This window comes from Pieris rapae, chromosome 7, assembly GCF_905147795.1.
Source record: "Pieris rapae chromosome 7, ilPieRapa1.1, whole genome shotgun sequence".
NCBI classification, from domain to species: domain Eukaryota; kingdom Metazoa; phylum Arthropoda; class Insecta; order Lepidoptera; family Pieridae; genus Pieris; species Pieris rapae.
Window position 1 is genome coordinate 3,825,685 of NC_059515.1, and position 18,288 is coordinate 3,843,972.

At 32.4% G+C, this 18,288-nt stretch overlaps 4 protein-coding genes and 1 non-coding gene across 6 annotated transcripts in view; 3 read left to right on the top strand and 2 right to left on the bottom strand.

Moving 5' to 3' along the window:
- LOC110993803 overlaps positions 1-4,362 on the top strand; it is a 50,055-nt gene extending 45,693 nt beyond the window's left edge. The window contains exons 20-23 of one of the 2 annotated variants that reach the window (XM_022260190.2): positions 299-456; positions 1,082-1,413; positions 2,108-2,250; positions 2,867-4,362. In XM_022260190.2, the coding sequence (XP_022115882.2) occupies positions 299-456; positions 1,082-1,413; positions 2,108-2,250; positions 2,867-2,874 (641 nt within the window). In that variant the 3' untranslated portion in view covers positions 2,875-4,362. Of the gene's footprint in view, positions 1-298; positions 457-1,081; positions 1,414-2,107 lie in introns of both variants that reach the window. The other variant, XM_022260189.2, reaches the window with a different exon arrangement.
- Positions 1,829-1,901, top strand: Trnar-ucg. Its single transcript has one exon. It is a non-coding gene; the product is annotated as a tRNA-Arg (tRNA).
- Positions 4,363-5,223: 861 nt separating the features above from the next.
- LOC110993805 (probable phytanoyl-CoA dioxygenase) lies at positions 5,224-10,755 on the bottom strand. The gene is made up of 9 exons (XM_045628807.1): positions 10,544-10,755; positions 10,250-10,363; positions 9,631-9,742; positions 9,202-9,357; positions 8,585-8,731; positions 8,030-8,170; positions 7,095-7,232; positions 6,540-6,686; positions 5,224-5,471 (listed from the first exon to the last, which is right to left on the bottom strand). The coding sequence occupies exons 1-8, from the start codon at positions 10,585-10,587 to the stop codon at positions 6,633-6,635; spliced, it is 906 nt and encodes a 301-aa protein (XP_045484763.1). The 5' UTR covers positions 10,588-10,755; the 3' UTR covers positions 5,224-5,471; positions 6,540-6,632.
- A 2,790-nt stretch (positions 10,756-13,545) lies between these two features.
- LOC110993804 (serine protease inhibitor 77Ba) lies at positions 13,546-15,747 on the bottom strand. Its single transcript, XM_022260191.2, has one exon. The coding sequence runs from the start codon at positions 15,630-15,632 to the stop codon at positions 14,427-14,429; it is 1,206 nt and encodes a 401-aa protein (XP_022115883.2). The 5' UTR covers positions 15,633-15,747; the 3' UTR covers positions 13,546-14,426.
- Positions 15,748-16,426: 679 nt separating this feature from the next.
- On the top strand, positions 16,427-17,773 carry LOC110993806 (serine protease inhibitor 77Ba-like). Its single transcript, XM_045628806.1, has one exon. The coding sequence runs from the start codon at positions 16,555-16,557 to the stop codon at positions 17,758-17,760; it is 1,206 nt and encodes a 401-aa protein (XP_045484762.1). The 5' UTR covers positions 16,427-16,554; the 3' UTR covers positions 17,761-17,773.
- Positions 17,774-18,288: the final 515 nt, after the last annotated feature.

Below are 18,288 nucleotides of genomic sequence, written 5' to 3' on the forward strand. Positions count from 1 at the left end.
GAGCCAGTTACAGGAGGCTGATCACCTATTTGCCTTTTAGATATAAAATGATCATGAAACAGATATCTGTGGCCCACACCTAAAAAGGTTGTAGCGCCTCTGATTATTATTATGGTGCAGTTTAATACTAGTTATAAGTTAAAATTAAAATTTAATATAATTTGTTTTAAAGTTGTTGGTTTTAAAAGAAGTAGTAGTATTTTTTAAACAGATATAAATGTAAAGCCAAAATAATATTTTATTAAAAGAGGAAAAATGTATTTTTTTTAAATCAAACTATATGTTTCTCACTCTGCAGTAGTGATAAGCGGAAATGAAGAGAAGATATCTGAAGGTGGTTTCGGGTCTGCAGCACGGCTTTGGGTGGTGGTAGGATGTGTCGCAGCATTAGTATTGCTAGCGTTAGTGCAGGCTGCCTGTACCCTGGCACACTCTACCAGAGATAAACATAGAAAGGTAAACAATATTATCTTATCGTTATACAAGTATCAAATGTCATTAAATTATGAACATGGATGTAAAACGTTTTGATGTAAACTTTCTTAAACACTTCTCATATAATGTTTTAAAATGCGCCTCCATTTCTTCTTGTGTCTTTGTAATTTAAATGAATAAAGTATAATTCGATGATAAAACTAAATTAAATAATAATAATTTATTATAGTGTTAGATGACTTGGTGAACTTTTCATCGACACATATTTGTGTCAAAAATTAATCGAAAATTTTTAAACCCGAGCAAAGATTAGACATATAGTACAGCTATGAATCGCAAATTTAAAAGGTGTCTAAAAATATATAACATTTTATTATTTGTTTCATATTGTTTATAACTTCCGAGAACTCCCACATATATTTCAAGATCATTAGCCAACAGTCCAGCCATTCTCTAGCTTAAACGACACTACGAACAGCAATACATTTTCATACATACTTTCAATACTGTTTCATATTCTACAGAGATGTTTAACACCATATTTTTCCGAAAAACTTATCAGTTTATGAAACAGAAAGATAATCACGTTATGCGCTATATTCTTTTAAACAGATATAAAATAAGTAAGGAACCTTTTCCATTCCAGGACCGTCTAATTCCACAAACTGTTTGGAAAGACATAACATCAGCCAACACGAACTACGCATTTGAACCGTTCGAAAACGACGAAAAATTCAACACTTCCCGCTCGCCCACGAGACCAACTTCCCCGCCTCCGCCCAGACCTGACCAAGTGCGGAACGGTCACAGTGCCCAGAAAAATGGAAAAAGCAATGGGAATAATGGCCATTTTAATGGACACTCAAATGGGCGTGTGGTTAAAACTCCCACGGGGACTGCAAATAGGAAGCTCCATAATAGCGCGGCGCAGTATTATAATGATACCAGGTCGTTGCAGAGACCTAGGAGTCAGTATGGGTGAGTGTTAGGGAAATATTTGTACATATGTATATTTATATGTAATAGATTATTAAAGAAATACTTTATTATATTTAAACACGTTAACTTTTACAATAATTTATTTGGGTTTAAAATTTTTATTTTCGTTCTAATTCAATACATACATTATTTTTACTCAAGTAATTAGTTGATAAAAGTTGTTATCAATTTTATCGTATTAAAACGAATAAATGCAAATATTAAATAATATAGACACATATTCGTTAGACTTTGAATAGCTTGGCATAACAAGTAAAGCTAAAGTGAAAAGTTGACCCCGTTTGAAAGCAGTTGAGCTTTGAAAGCTTTCACGTCAAAAGCCTATTTATTCAAGTACCTTGTTAGAGCAAATTAACATTGAATAGGTTTGAGTATTTCACAATCATATCCATGCGACCGTGTGGCCTAATGGATAAGGCGTCGGACTTCGGATCCGAAGATTGCAGGTTCGAGTCCTGTCACGGTCGAACACTATCTTTTTAAATTTATTTTTCAAACTGCTTTGGAATTATTTTGTGGTTTTATTATATTTTTTAAATATATATAATCTAAAGTACTTAAAAAATTCGACTAGATTCAAAACACAAAAATCATTCAATTTTATTATCAAACTCTAAACAATAATATGTATACATCTACTTACTACATACTAATCGATACTATAAATAATTAGCTACGGCCGTCCAGAGCACAGCAGCTATTCTCTTCCCCGAGGACCACAATCTCCGGCTTCAGTTCAGAGCGGTCACAGTGGAAGGTCTAGGGAACCAGCGCAACCAGATTTCTACTTTATGCCTTCGCAGAGGAAACACGAAGGTGAGGTTGTAAGGGTGTACGTTACCCCGCGAGATTAGAACATAGTCTTTATCATAAGATTGGTCTTAACAATAAGGTATTATAAATATACAAGTAATTTAAAAATTATAGTACAATTAAAATAAATCACCGCCATATGTATTCAGTTCTTTTAAAATCAACGTACATTTTTATTTATTCAAAAGTTATAATGAAGGGAAGTTATATTTTACAAATAAGTAATTTACTACAGTCGCCTTTATTAATATTTGATTCGGGTGTAAATGTTGCTGACAAACTCCATTGGCCTGTTATATATAAATGTAGGTATACAATTGTTATTAATGTGTTGTAAAGTATAAAATTTATAATTATAAGAGACAATGTATTGCTAAGGTTCACAGCTTTAATTATTATCTTGCTGTGTGCTAGACTTGTGTTAAATTGTCATGTTAGTTATTTTTATTCTAAGTTGCTAACATTTTTCCTTTTCGTTTATTAACAATGGTTTTCTTACTCATAAACCATCCACAGTTCAAAGATCATAGAAGTTGATAAGGTTTTAATTTAACAAATTTTAAAGAACATCTTGTGAATAACGGTGAAGGCTGTGTCTAATAATATTTTCTTTTTACAGAATTTTGATGGCGAATCGAAAACTAACATTAAGTTACCATAATTTCTTCCGCACTTCATACAAAACAGTTCTAGTCTTGTGTCACAGTTTTAAACTAAGTTCAGCTCGCTTCATCATTATATATTGTTATTGATTATATAACATAAAAAAAAACAATAAAATAATATTCGCAATGCAGGCGAACAATTTATCAAGTTGTAATATAATCATGATAGCAAAGTAAATTACTTAAATGGGATTAAATGCAATGAAAATCGAAAATTATAATAATTAATAGTGTTAAATAAACTTTGGTATGAGTAAAATTGGAAGTATTACAAATTCAACCTGGTAAACTAGATGGCGCTGCTTGCGCAATCTAATACTTAAACTACAATAACAATGTATTTTGGATGAGGCAAGTACACATTCATTCGACTGCTCAGATGGCATCTTGCTATATTTGAATGTGTACGTGTTGTATATAACGCTGTATAATAAGGCATATGTGTTTAACTTTCTTGCAGTGGGGCTGAGGATATAGTCTACATATATAAAATTAAGTGGCAGTAGGTGACCATGATTTTTCGTAACAACTGGTATTATAAGAAATGGAGTCTTATAAAATATGGTTTACTTTTTAATGGCTTCCTCAATAAAGAATTTTCATAGAGGACGCTTCCATTCAATGAATTAACCTTTTCTGTCCTAATAAATCAAACTTCGTTCATATCATTAAGAGATTTTTATTAATTGCTTTGACAGTTACATAATTATCGTGCATGACTCCAGAAATTAGTATTTATCTTGATATCATATAATTCTTAAAAATCCTTATCATATTTTCCTTAATTTATTCTCTCATCTGTTTTTTCTTGACACCCAATTATTTGCCACAGACCATTTATTTATGAAGCTCTCTGTCTATAACATATTCATGTAATCTTTTTATTGCAGTTTTATAACCTCAGTTTCTACTTTCTATACTATAAGTTAACCGTCTTCCACGAAAGATGGCGTTGGTTCCATGAACAGGCGCCATCTGTTATTTGTATGGTGCTCTAGTTGGAGGTTGAATGCTCAGTTTAGAAATTGAATAAGTTAGATATACTTTGTGTATAAAATTATTTTTAATGCTTTTTATTGAAAGCAGTCTTTATTAAGGTTAAAATCAAGGTTGTAGTGTATACTTAAATTACGAAATTTAATGTAATGGCGGCTGTACACACTGGTTATATTTATCTTATGCGTGTACATTGTACAGCCGTCAAATTTGATATATTGAACTATATCTAAATTGGTTGCCAGTAAAATTTATGTAACGAAATATTGAAATTGTCTACCAAAATAGCTAGGTATAATTAATACAAATATATAATATAAATTAAAGGGATAATCAGCTAATATATGAATAAGATAATTTATAATAATTCCATAGTGTAATTATTGACAGAGTATTAATAATAAAATAATCAAGACCAAACCATAGATTTATTAATAAATGTATTTTAGTACAATGTGTTTTCTTGTTATTCATAATACCACCCCCTTCAAATATATTAGAATATTTTCAAGTAAAAAAATCTTTACTTTTTAACACTATATAAACTTTATAAAAGCACCAAACTATCACAGTTAATATCAAAATACAGCTCAATATTGCACCGTACTTACTTAATTAAAAATAAGCGAATAAATCTTAATTTTCTCCTCATCCCATTGTAAAATTCATTACAATAAAAGTACTTTAAGTACGTACTTAAAATTACAATAATATCGAAACCGCGGATTTTTATAAATAAGATAGTTTTTATTTAAAAAGAAACTGGATTTTACCGAATACAAAATATATACATTATAGCTATTGCCCTTGGTAATCTAAGATAACTGATTCCGTGTGCCCACGGGCAAAGGCCAAAAATGGGGGACCATTTTACAGTACAATAATATATGCTTAAAAACAAAATTTAATATATTAGTATTTCCTATAAAGATTAATCAATCTACTTATCCATTACCACATTATTTACCAATTACTAAAGCATATTAAGTGTAAAACTTAAGATGTTTCATTCTAATAAAAATCTCTAAAATAACAATACCTATATAAGGGTAAATAATTATTGTATAAATATAGTTATTGTCGCTCAATAAAAATATCGACACAGGACTGTGGGGTAACTATACAAATTCATACTCCCTTTTAGTTCTAAATCCGGTCACAGAGCGCTGCTCAACCTTAACTATTTTATGTCTTTTAAGATACAGTCAAATGTTGACAGAAATATCATTGAACATTGTTTAATGGGGCTTCTAAACGGGCCATGTTTTGCAGCTATCAATTGCAGCAAAACCTGGCCCGTTTAGAAGCCCAACATTGCAAACAATATCAGCCATACTATGCAATATTGCAGTAATTTCCCGGCCATATAGCCAAACATGTTTTGTATAGCCACTTATGGCCGATATTGCCCCGATGGGTTGCCGGACGATCGCTAGGCTATCGAATTCAACTGCAATGTTACACAGCCAGTTCTATTGTTGTTTCAGTCACTCTCTTTGTTATGGCACAGTGTATCCTTTTCTACGCGACATGAAGTTTGCTATGAGTGAAATATGCAATATACAGGGTGTCCCACGGCGATGCCACACGGAGGGAAAGTACCTTAAATATTAATGATAGGATATTTTACTGAAAGAAGACATCGTTTAATTTTTCATAATAAGTAGAACTGCATTCACGGATTTTTTTAAAAATCGCCTACCTCAACCGGGAATCGAACCCGCCAAATGTGACAGTAAATTTACATGTATTTTATAATAGCGTTTGAAAGGGCTACTAATAAGCATTATTTTTTCCTTAATAACCTAGCATATTAAATGAAACTAAAAACATAAAATTTTACATTTTATTAAAAAAAAATATCAAATGCTCAAAATGTGATCCGTTGTTGTTATCTGTTGTATACAAATTCTCACTCTTTTAATAATTTCTCTTGAGATTTTAAGAAATGAGATTAATAATCTTCCTGGTGCAGATCGACGAAATCTCATATTCCAGCAAGATGGCGCTCCGGCTCATAACAGTAGGAGAACACCCGAGTTTCTTAATGAACATTTTCCTTCCTGGATCGGCACTTTTGGACAAATTAGATGGCCATCGAGATCCCCAGATCTAACACCACTTGATTTTTTATGGGGTTATGTAAAAGATTTAGTTTACAGGAACCGGTACAACAGTGTGCAGGAGTTACAAAATGAACTTAGATGTATTATTTTAAACATCCACCATGCAAAAATAAGTAAATCGACAGGGAGAGAAATTATTAAAAGAGTGAGAATTTGTATACAACAGACAACAACAACGGATCACATTTTGAGCATTTGGTAAATTATTATTTTTTAAATAAAATGTAAAATTTTATGTTTTTAGTTTCATTTAATATGCTAGGTTATTAAAGAAAAAATAATGCTTATGAGTAGCCCTTACAAACGCTATTATAAAATACATGAAATTTTACTGTCACATTTGGCGGGTTCGATTCCCGGTTGAGGTAGGCGATTTTCACAAAATCCGTGAATGCAGTTCTACTTATTATTAAAAATTAAACGATGTCTTCTTTCAGTAAAATATCCTATCATTAACATTTAAGGTACTTTCCCTCCGTGTGGCATCGCCGTGGGACGCCCTGTATTTTATGAGCGACATCTATAAACCTTAACCGCAAAATGTTTTCACCTAATGGAATGTCTTAATTGAGTATCATACGTATTATAATAGGTCCTTTTAGAGGTTTGCTCTCGCTCCCATAACTTGCTTGCTTTTAAAACGCCAAGTGTCCTGTAAAAGAAAATTCTGAAGTGAATCTGAAGATTACAAAAAAAATTATTCCTCATTATTATTTTTGTCGATATTAAAATATATCTCAGTGTTGGCCTAGTGGCTTCAGCGTGCGACTCTCATACCTGAGGTTGTAGGTTCGATCCCCGTGCACCAATGGACTTTCTTTCAATGTGCGCATCTAACAGGAAAAAGACCTAAGGAGGTTGTAGCGCCACTGATTTAATTATTTTATTAAAATATATATATTTTTAAGTGTTTTGGCACAAATTCCTATCACCTTTAAAATAATCTTAAACGCCAAATATGAGAAAATGCCTTAAAATACCGTTGTTTTGAAAATTTATTTATATGCAAAATAACACATTCAAAGAACTTAATTCTTTTGTCAATAGAATAGATATTTACCACAAAAGTGAGGCTAAATCCTCTCCTTTGGGCTTCGTTCTCAATGTCTTTGGCGACAACTTCTTGGACAGTCCCACCCACGTCCACATACTGACAGTAACCGCTGGCGTAATGGGCCGTTATCGACTTGCGGTAGGACTGAAAATAGTTCAAAATTAAACATAAAATTAGTTAAACTCAAGACAGAAAATCCTTGGAGCAGTGACTGGTGAAGTTCCCAGGAAACTTCTGAGCTTTTGAAGCTAAGCGGGCTTAATTAGCCAAGACAAAAAGGGTGTCTTAAGTGCGTATACTGAGTCCACACACTAGTGAAAGTCAAACTATAATTTATAGCTTAAAAAAGTTAAAATAATTTATTTCTACTAAAGATGTTAATACATTAACTAAAGCATAAATATTTGGCCTCTAAATTGTGGCCGAAATTGGAGCAAACTCTTTAAAAATAAAATTTAATTACGCAAACTTTTTTAATATTCAATATTTTTGCAAGAGGAAGTCGCTTTTGGTTTTAGAGAACGACTCTCATCATTGATGTCGTAGGTTCGATCTAGGACCCGGCTGTGTACCAATGAACTTTCTTTTAATGTGCTTACGTTACTCGCTTGAACGAGGAAACCGGCTTGCGTTTGCCTTGAAACGCAAAAAGTCGACGGTGAGTGTCAGGCACAGGAGACTGACCACCTACTAGCCTATTACATTTGAGATATAATCATGTACCAGACACAGTAATCTGAGGCTTACACCTAAAAACGTTGAAGCGCCACTGATATCTGTATTAAATAATTCCGCGTTTGGATTTGATACATATATAAAAAGTCTTTTATGAGATCAAAATCTTCCAATTGTCTCATAACTGTCCTCGCAATACTAGCAAGGGTATTATTATGTAGATCCCAGACTTTATGTTAAACAAAATGGTTTGAAGAGTTACACACCTCAGTAAGATTTGGTCCAGATCCATGAACAAGTAAGGGATGAAAGAACACTGTATCTCCGGGAGTCATCTCCAACTGGACATACTTGCTGCTGTCAAACACCGACTTGTCTAATATACCGTGGTATAATTTATTTGCATCCTGTAATTATTATTACTTTAAAACCATATCTTCCTCTTCAGTCTTCAGTACTGAAGATTCTGCCTGTCTTGAAAAGGCCTAACCTATATGTCGACTCGTTGCCTCTACCACTCTATCGTCTTGACTCATGTCAATAGGAATGTTGAGACCAATGATTGTCTTAATTTGTTCAGACCAACGGGTAGGCAACCAATCCTGACTTCTCCAACCATCACTCCTCCCTACATTACCAGTTTATCCATGCTATTCAGTTCTCTCCATATAGCTCTTAACTAAGCACCCGTTTGTAAGTTAAAGTTGACCGTCTTGTGTTGACTATAGATTGAGAACAATGTTATTCATTCTAACACTTGCTTATAAGCACTTTTGGCTGTCTACCTTATATTTATACATAAATAATTTAATTATACTAACCGGCAAATGCCCATGTGCATACAAATGATCCAACTTGTGAGAATGCGGTATGATGAAGAGGCAGCCATTATCCTTTGTGACTTCATCAACAGCTGTCCATGATGCTATGATTTTCTCTGCCGGTCGAAATGGGAAGTAAAATAGGTCCTGTAAATGGGAAAGTGCTTTCTTGAATTATACCATCATACAATCTTTCTTCAATTTTTTTTTTATTTATGCTCACAAACATCACGCATGTTTAAATAGAATAGAAAAAGTAAAGACATGTCTGAAACATAATATATGAGAACTTAAGAGGATGCAGCGCTAACTAGATCCATGCAACTCTCTCACAATCGATAAGCCCAAAATATTGCAGCTCACTACTTGCCTACTTTGTTTTGAATAAGTAGTAGTGTTCTCAATAGATTTGTTGAAAATGTCCAAAGAGTAATTTTTTATCAGTTTTCTTTTAATTTTGATTTTCAGTTAATAATTTTTTTATTTATTTATAATAATGAATATATCCTGTAAAATGGTAAATTGTTGGTCAGCCGAAAACCAAAAGTATAATAAAATCCTTTACCCACAAAAATATTCACCAAAATAAATTATTTGTATTTGATATTTACAATTACCTGATGGGGTGGGTGAAAAGAACTACCAGGTGGTTTATTGATAAACATACTGTTCATCACTCGGATGTTATCACCAATGAACTGTGAGACAACATTCAACAGTTTTGGATGCTCTGTATAAGTCATAAAAACATCATCATAATGGATCTCCTGGATCTGAAATTTATAAAAAAATTATTAAGAATTAAGATGTAGAGCTTGAACAATAAGCCTCTTATTCTAGTAAATGTATCACGCATAATTTCAGTTACATCCATAAAAATTTGTTTAAAAGGCATATATCCCATGTATATATAAAAACTAAGAAAAGTTTGAATAATTAATTCTCTTGTAATAAATATTGTTATTTAATCTTTTTTAATTAATGATTAAGCTTTGGTGACATTTTTGTATTGATTGTTAAAAAGGAGTTTTATTCATAAAGAATACCTTATTAATGGCCTGCTCTCCTTTTAACCCCTTCTTGACAAGAGATGGCTCACGAACTACTGTTGAATTTCCTTTATCCACCAGCCCCTTGGCAATGAGAATAAAATGCTGTCTGTGGACATGAATATTAATAATAGAACAGTATTTCTGGGTCAGTTTCAATCGCTGGTCAGCTTCACTAAACTCACACATTAGGATATAGATTTCTGTTAATATATGATGCTCAAAAAATAGGCCTGGCATAGTTACATACCAAGCTATATATACAGATATAGATAAATGCTGATTAACTAGATCAAAATAATTACTACAAACATTGTATTTAAGTTGTGATATTAGCTAACTGCACAAATTTTTTTACAGATTAGATAAATTTTGTACAATAATTAGCTCTATTTATTAAAATTATATTACCCTCATTACCAAATACAAAATGAAACACAAACACATACACAAAAAGAAATATCATCTACTTGTTTAAATTTAACTGATGATCCTATTCCAGATACAGATAGAATACATTAAAATCCAAAACGTATTATATAGTTGCATACTCAAAATAATCTATCGAGCACATTATAAACACAATATAAAACTATTAAATTATAGAGATACTTACTTAAAGTTGTATAATTCATCAAAATCAAACATCTGTTTGATAACAAGGTACCCATTTTCTTCATAAAACTGTTTTTGTTCTGCTGATAAATAATAGCTGTTATCTACATCCACACTGCAAAAATTATAATGTTTAATACTTTTTGTTGGAAGAGAGAGTAATAAATCAAAATATTTATACGCAAAAGAACAAAGCATTAATTATTTATTGAGACACTTTTTCCATTCTTTATATTTCATTCTTATATATTCGGATTCAATATGATTTATGAATAAAAAATATTTTAAGTGTTACCAATTTGGATGAGCCTTAATCTTTGCAGCCGTCGAGGATTCCATAGTATTTTAATAATATTGCAACAAATATAATTATATTGCACAATAGTTGCGCTTTGCGGCTGGCCTCTGTTCGATCATTAAAGTTAAACTATAGTAATTAGTATTTAAACACAGAACACACAATTACTTCCATCGAAGAAGAACAACAACTTCATACTTCATAGTAAAAAAATGCTTACACGGTACACCAGCGCTCTATTATAGTTATGTAATGCCATCGGTACTATCCGTATGGCGGGAGAATTTAAAATGGTATGCAAGTCTAGAATTTTAAGGAATCCGTTAATGTAGAGAAATAAAGCAAGGATTGTACATGTATAACAATTTTATTAAACTACAATAATTAAATGAATAGTGTCAATATCACAACACAAAAGCATCAATATAGCACAATAAGAGTCTCTATCTCGTTAACATATTGATTTAACAACGCAAAAGCGTCACTATCGCAGTGGAGTCTCTGTATTATAGTATAGTATAGTATAATATTGATGACTATACAGTAATAACAGTTTTGCAGTAGCTAACCTGTTCTAGCCCAGGATCCATCATAGAGTAACTTCTTATATAGGAAATATGGGATCCATCGCCCATTTTTGCACTTGCACAACGTACCGCGCAATTTGTAGGACAATATGTCTGTTAAATTACATGAACATTAACTAAGTAAAAAAAAAATCAGCTGGTTAGTAATCATTTATGATGACCTCGTTATCGATACATGTCGGAAAGAGGGGACTCTTTGATCAAACCATAGATTTTGTAGGACAAATATTTTTTCGAATAATTTAGATAATTGTCTTGAGATTGAACAAAAAAAAATTCAGTTTGTAATAAATATTTGAGAATCATCAAATCAACATATATTATCCTTGCTACCTCTGTTAGCTACCACAATCGAGAGTTTCGTATAGGAAATTATTGGGCGTCTCATCAAAATAAAGCTACTCACGGAAAATTAGCTTGATAGTAATCAAATGCAAAAATGGGCGATGGATCCTGGACTATTCAGCAAGAACTATTTACGTAAATTCAAACACTGAACGTTTGTAAAGGAATGGAGCGGTAAAATAAAAACAGCAAATTGGTTTTTTTGAGGTTTTACTTCTAAAACATCATTCACATCTTCATTATTTTATACACAGTTTTATTATTAAAGAAAAACCTGAAGCCCCTTAAAGTAAAATAGTAAAAAAAGTTATTTTTACATTAGTTACGTACAAAGAGTAGTTTTATATTCTAATAAATTTAATAGATCGCCATTATTATAATGAAATAATATGTTGTATATAGGTATACTGACATTAATAACAAGAAAAAAACCCAATAAAAGTTTGCTAACGTTGAATAATTTTAACTAACAATATGGTAGATATTTATTCAATCAGGTAATATTGATCTGGATAAAGCTGATTGCTTATTTTGTAGACCGCTTTTTTTATTGGCTGGAAAGCTGACGGACTCCAAACATTTAAATTTTAATTCGCTATACTATTTGTATTTGGTGTTCCCAACTCTTGAGTCCGAAAAATCCTGTAAGTAAATGGTAATAAGTAAAGCAGTTACTAATGAAAATATATTTAATGAAATTTGAGTAGGTATTTTAAAATTCAATTTCATTAATAGTCAATTGACTATTGTTGGAAAAGGAAATTTACTTTTAAACTAGCTATTCATAACGCTCACGCTAGGGATGATCAATGTTACAAAAACATCGATGATTTTTGCATTAATTATTGACAAAAAAATATTACATATTCCGATATTTTTTATCAACTGACTGAATGAAAAGTAATGTTGATAAAGAAGAACCTTTTTATATACATATTTCTTTGTTGATGAAGAGTAGTGAAGAAGTGTGAGAGAGAAAGAACGAGCGACACTACGTCTACTACTACTATCTGGGCGCAAAGAATGATAAAAATATTATAAAACTGTTTTATGGATGCGTTCATGGAAGACATAATTTCTTTCGTAAGTTGCTTCAACTTCGTCGAACATCCATGATCATCAAGCGTCCCTAGCCCACGCTGATTACTAAATACTAAGAGATAGTAATAAGTTGTGAAATTATACGATGTAAGTAGATAATTCTTTAGTATTATTAGCTTACGTGCTAAAAAAATCAAGAGATCTTAGGGTGTGGCCTTCTGCAATATCCTTAGTACAAAAGAAATAGTGAGATTTAAAGTTGTGGAGTTATTAAACGACTCTCAATCAATTACCATGGTTTTATTGTGACACCCGGTGCGGCCCGAACCCGCTACCACCTCTTTGCTGATACCCACTTCTGATACCAAAAACATGTATAAAGTTTTTTAGTTTTATATAATTACCCCTACGATGTCGGAAAATACTTATCTTTTAACGTCTAATATATGTTTAAAATGGTTTTTAAATATCAGTTTTTAAACTAGTAGGATTTTTCCTCTACTATATATTTATGTAATTTGCATACAAAACTTGAACTTAAGTTCAAACGACAAACATTGCTTAGAAATAAAATCATAAAACAATGAATACCTATTAACTGTTTCTAATCGACAATGACAAGAATTTCGGTACTTATTATTGTATTGTACATCCTATTGTATAAATTGTATTTGTCTATTACGATGTACTTTATTTATCTCTCCATTATAAATTTATTCATTACGTGGCAATTAACCTTGACCTTCCCTAAAGAATTAACCAGTAATTAACTGTCGCGCGGAAAAGCCTATTTTGAACCTAAAAATGACGATAATCGTTTAGATTTAAAATTAAAATATATTATGGGTAAATACTATGGTATATTTCATTACAAGTGCGGAAAGTCTATCATTGCAAAGAGTTGTAGAGACAAATGTCGACCCAAGCCGGGGCGTAGCCGAAGGTGAGGGTTGACAGTCGGAACAAGTTTATATTTAATACAGTTGCGAAAAAATTAAGCAATTTAATAAAATAATAAAAACTCAATAAAGTAACTAATCATTTATTTCTTAAAAAAGTTATAATTCACATATACATTGAAATTGGTACAGTTTTTATACTAACTGGGGAAGTTTCATTTTGCATATTTAAGGTTCTCTAATTTCGTATGATTGAACAACAATGGCGTTTACAGGTTGATGGAATTGGATCTGATGAATTATAATTATCAACGAAGGTACATGGACGAACGTTCTCTTCAGTATTGTCATGTAAAGGAGAAGAACTGGACTTTAAATTAATGGATTGTGTGATTATTTTTCCCAGTTTCTAGTTTGTTGTTTAATGGATCAGCAATATAGTCATCTGCCACTTTGTCCGACTTCCAACCTCCTTGTCACTTTAAATACGTCAAATTGGCTCCTGAATCTGCCAATAATCTAGGAGAGGTCCTCCTGAAGCTGTGCCCAGTATAATACTCAGCATCCGGTAGACCAAGAAACGTAGCTATTTCTTAGGGCATATTACCAAATATTACACGAGTGTGTTATATGTGCCCTTAACGCTCGCTCCCTCGAACGCTATACGTCCCTGCAATACGCCACTTTTTGAGTAACTTTATTAAAAAATAAATTTCTTGATGCTCAATTCTATTTGGATGTATTTCGATACACTGCGTTAGCAAATTTAAAAGGGCCATATAATATTACAAAATATCAGCTGTCATGTCGGAGTCGTACGTAATATACGAATAATTTGTAAAAAATTATTCGTATATTATAAATTACTTTTAAGAAATATCATTAAAAGTATCTATGTATATTTTACCTTTTTGATTTTATATGTTACATATTTTGAACATAAAATTAAAATATTTCTACAAAACAATAAAATAGAGTAGTAGTCGTTTAATGAAATAATCTTTGGCATTAATAAACACTTGGTTTTGAGTATGCACCGGCGAATAGTGGTACTTCAATCTCTTTATCTATTATCATATAAAGGAATGGTCTAATTGCTGTGAATTTTGCGGGTAAACTTCTTGATATGAAGCCTGCTCCACTAACGGCACTCGCTGTTGTTCCTTCCTCATTGATCTCTATGTCAGCTTTTTGAAAGAAATCTGAAACTGATAATTCGTAAGGAGAGATCTTTGCGAAGCTCGCTTGAGAACTGTCAAACATAGTTCTCAACCCCATATCTGACAGGAGCTCTTTTAGATTATTTAAATTTGTGCTTGTCTTGAATCTTGGTAGCTGTACCATCACGTCTTGCTTTCCTTCCGCTTCGAACAGTTTGTATATAGTGGTCAATGTGATTGTTTTCAATTTATCTATGACACTGAATAGTGAAACATTCGGATATGGGAGAAAGAATAATGCAGCATATCTTTCATCACTGCCGTAAGGTAGTTCCAAGACTATAGCGTCGATGACATCTACTTCTTTTTGGTAAAAGTTGCCAGTAACAAGCATAAGGTTTACATCTCCAGTCTGATCCCCTTTCTCGTTATAAAATGCGCTCACTTCTGTATCTTCTTTTTCAAAAGGTAGACTCCATGCACCTTTAAAGAATATTGCATCAATTGCAAGCATTACTATCTCTTCCAAGTCTCCTGGGGCGACCACTTCTTCTATGGAACCGTGCGTCGCTTCGCTTACGTAGTTGTTGATAACAGACGCGGCATTTTCAGGATTGCCAAAAGAAAGTACTTGGAAATCACTTACTTTTTTACGTAGGATTGTTTTTTTGAAATATGTTTTAATAGGCAAGTTTTCATCCGTAAATATGACGGAACTTCTTTCAACAACGACGTCCGAAGAGGAATTTGAGTTGATGATATTTACAATGTCCAAGAACTTGTTGTTAAAGCAAGAATGACTATGCAGATGGAGAACGTCTCTGAGCTCCGCTAACGTTTTGTCTGTTGCTCCCAATGATATACATGATAGTAACGTCCAAGGTGAAAGAGTTGAAGCAATGAAATGACTTTCTTTCTCTTCGGCTATTCTCTTCATCAAATCCACGGAGAAATCGAAGATCGCCCTTCTAAATTGTGGTTTAGCATTTTCAACTGAACATTGACACAATATTGAAGGTATTAAACCGACCAAAAACAAAAACTTTAGCTCCATTACGTGTGTGTGGTTTCAAATCTCCTCAAAGACTGACCTGTACCTACTCTAAAATCACAAATATCATTGTTATCTTCGTGACCCATAGCCGTGATAAGCTTCAATTATTATTGGGCTTTATGTAATTTTCATGTATAGGCTATAACTTACATGATTTAATATTGAGTAAAAGAATTATTTGTATCATGTCTATAGTTGTAGGTATTTTTTAATGAATAAAAATTGAAAAATGTTTTTCACTTTGTGACAAACATCTCTTGCTGGTTAATGTTTCAATTTTTTTTAAATAGTGATTTGGTATTCCACTATGTTTATATAGTTCTATGTAACATAATATGTCTAAAAATCCTTTTCCCTGCTCTTTCCTCTGTATCTATCAAGTCGTTTCCTGCTTTGGAGTTTTAGACCAGCCTTTACAAAAATTAAAAAAGTGAAAAAAATAGTAGGATGAAACCCATTGGAAAAGAATGGATAAGAACATTATAAAAATGAAGGAAAAATAATTTACAGGCGATCTGAGATCGGAAAAGGAGTTTTTAAGGGTAAAAACGGTTTATCTCGGCAAAAATTTCCGGCAAAACTAAAAGTCCTACACCAGCTTTTTTTAAAAAAGCTGATATTTTAACGGGTCTATTTTATGAGCCAAACGAAATAAACCTTAACCGAAGATATTTAACACGTAGCAAGGATGGCCTACGTGTTAAATAGCTCGTTTGATTTGGGTTTTTCCTACTGGGGACTTGCCAAAACGTATAATTTTGTTATCTCTTTGCGAAATTCCTTGAAATGAAATAATATTTTTGTACTCAGTATGAATAATAACCCTTGACCCTAGTTTATCACTTTGTAGCAATCAGTTTGTGTCAGTGTTATATATAGTTCAGTTCTTTTAGTAGAGTTATTGCCGTTAGACGCTTGAAAAATGATATTCATATTATTTTTGTCTATAATTTGCCCTTTGCTCTGTTATGGATGTCAATTTCATTGCAGTCGAGACTTTGCCATGGTTAGCTTAAAGCGCCCGACCTATGACTTCTCGGTTCGCATTTTAGATCGTGTCTCACAAGAAACTGGTGGCCATTTCGTTTTTTCTCCTATATCTACATGGCTACAGTTAATGACGCTTGCCGAAGGTGCAAAAGGGCCTACAGCAGATGAAATATGGAAGGTAACCAGATACCACAGAAGGAAATGCTTTCGTAGAAAATATCGAGAAATCTTTAATTTAATGGATGAGGAACTACTGCCAATGACAAAAAGATCCAGTACCATCGTAGTTAATAAACTCTTAAATGTGAAAAAAAAATTTACAAATGAAGTGATGAAAAGTAAGGAAACAAGAGTGCTTTCAATAGATTTTTATGATACAGTTGGTGCAGCTGAGAAAGTTAACGATATTATTAAAACAAATATGGATCAAGTTATCGAGGAGGGATTGTATCAAGATGATTTTAATTTAACTGTGTTGTTATTTGTTGACACAGCGTACTTCAGAAGTGACTGGCAGGCACCATTCAACCCAGTATACACTTCAAGAGAATCATTCTATTCGGAAGAAAATAAACGTATTGGTGAAGTTAAACTGATGACACAAATTGGATACTTCAACGTAACTGATGTCTCATATGTGAATGCGAGGGTCTTAGAACTACCTTTTAGTCTAGAAGGCAGAGTATCAATTTTAATACTACTACCAATGGAGGGTTCTGTAAAAGATATGTATTACAAATTGAAAGACATTCGATTGACGACCATATATAGTTTATTTAAATTAACAGGCCCTGTGTTGGTGTCTGTAAAACTGCCAAGGTTTAAAATAACTACGAACTTGGTAAATATACCTGAATTGTTATATGATATGGGCGTTAAGAGAGTATTTTACCCAAATTTGGCTGATTTAAGCGGGATAAGTGATTATATGACGCATGCTTCAATAATGACTCAAATATCTGATATAGAAATAACAGAAAAGGGTGTGAATGCCAGTTCTATGGCCGAGTCTCTCATATCCAATCCGTACACAAAAGAAGAATTTGTCGCTAATCGTCCATTTGCTTATTTAATAGTTGATAGGAAAACTGATATTATTTTATTCGCTGGTATGTACAGTAATCCGTCTATTTATTAAACTTAAACAAATACAATGTGTTTCATTTATTTATTACATAATATACCTAAAATTAATATCACAATAGTAGCCTCAGTGTATAGAGGAATTTCTTTGAAGCAAATGCAGGTCAATTATTTAGTAACTATTTTCTACACTGTTTGGATAATGCACAAAATAATATACAGTACATACAATTATTGAAATGAAACAAGTATTTTACTTATAAAAGCAGTATAAACAGCAATACTCAAAATTGCCATAATTATTGAAATAGTTACTATATAATTTTATAGAATTAAATTCTACATAGAATATAATAGAGCAGTGTTGGCCTAGTGGCTCGCGTGCGACTCTCATTCTTAAAGTCATAGGTTCCATTCCCGACCACACCAATGCACCAATGGACTTTCTGTCTATGTGCGCATTTAACATTTGCTCAAACGATGAAAGAAAACATCGTGAAGAAACCGATCCAAAAAGTCGACGGCGTGTGTCAGGCACAGGCGGCTGAACACCTACTTGCCTATTACCTTGACAAATTACCAT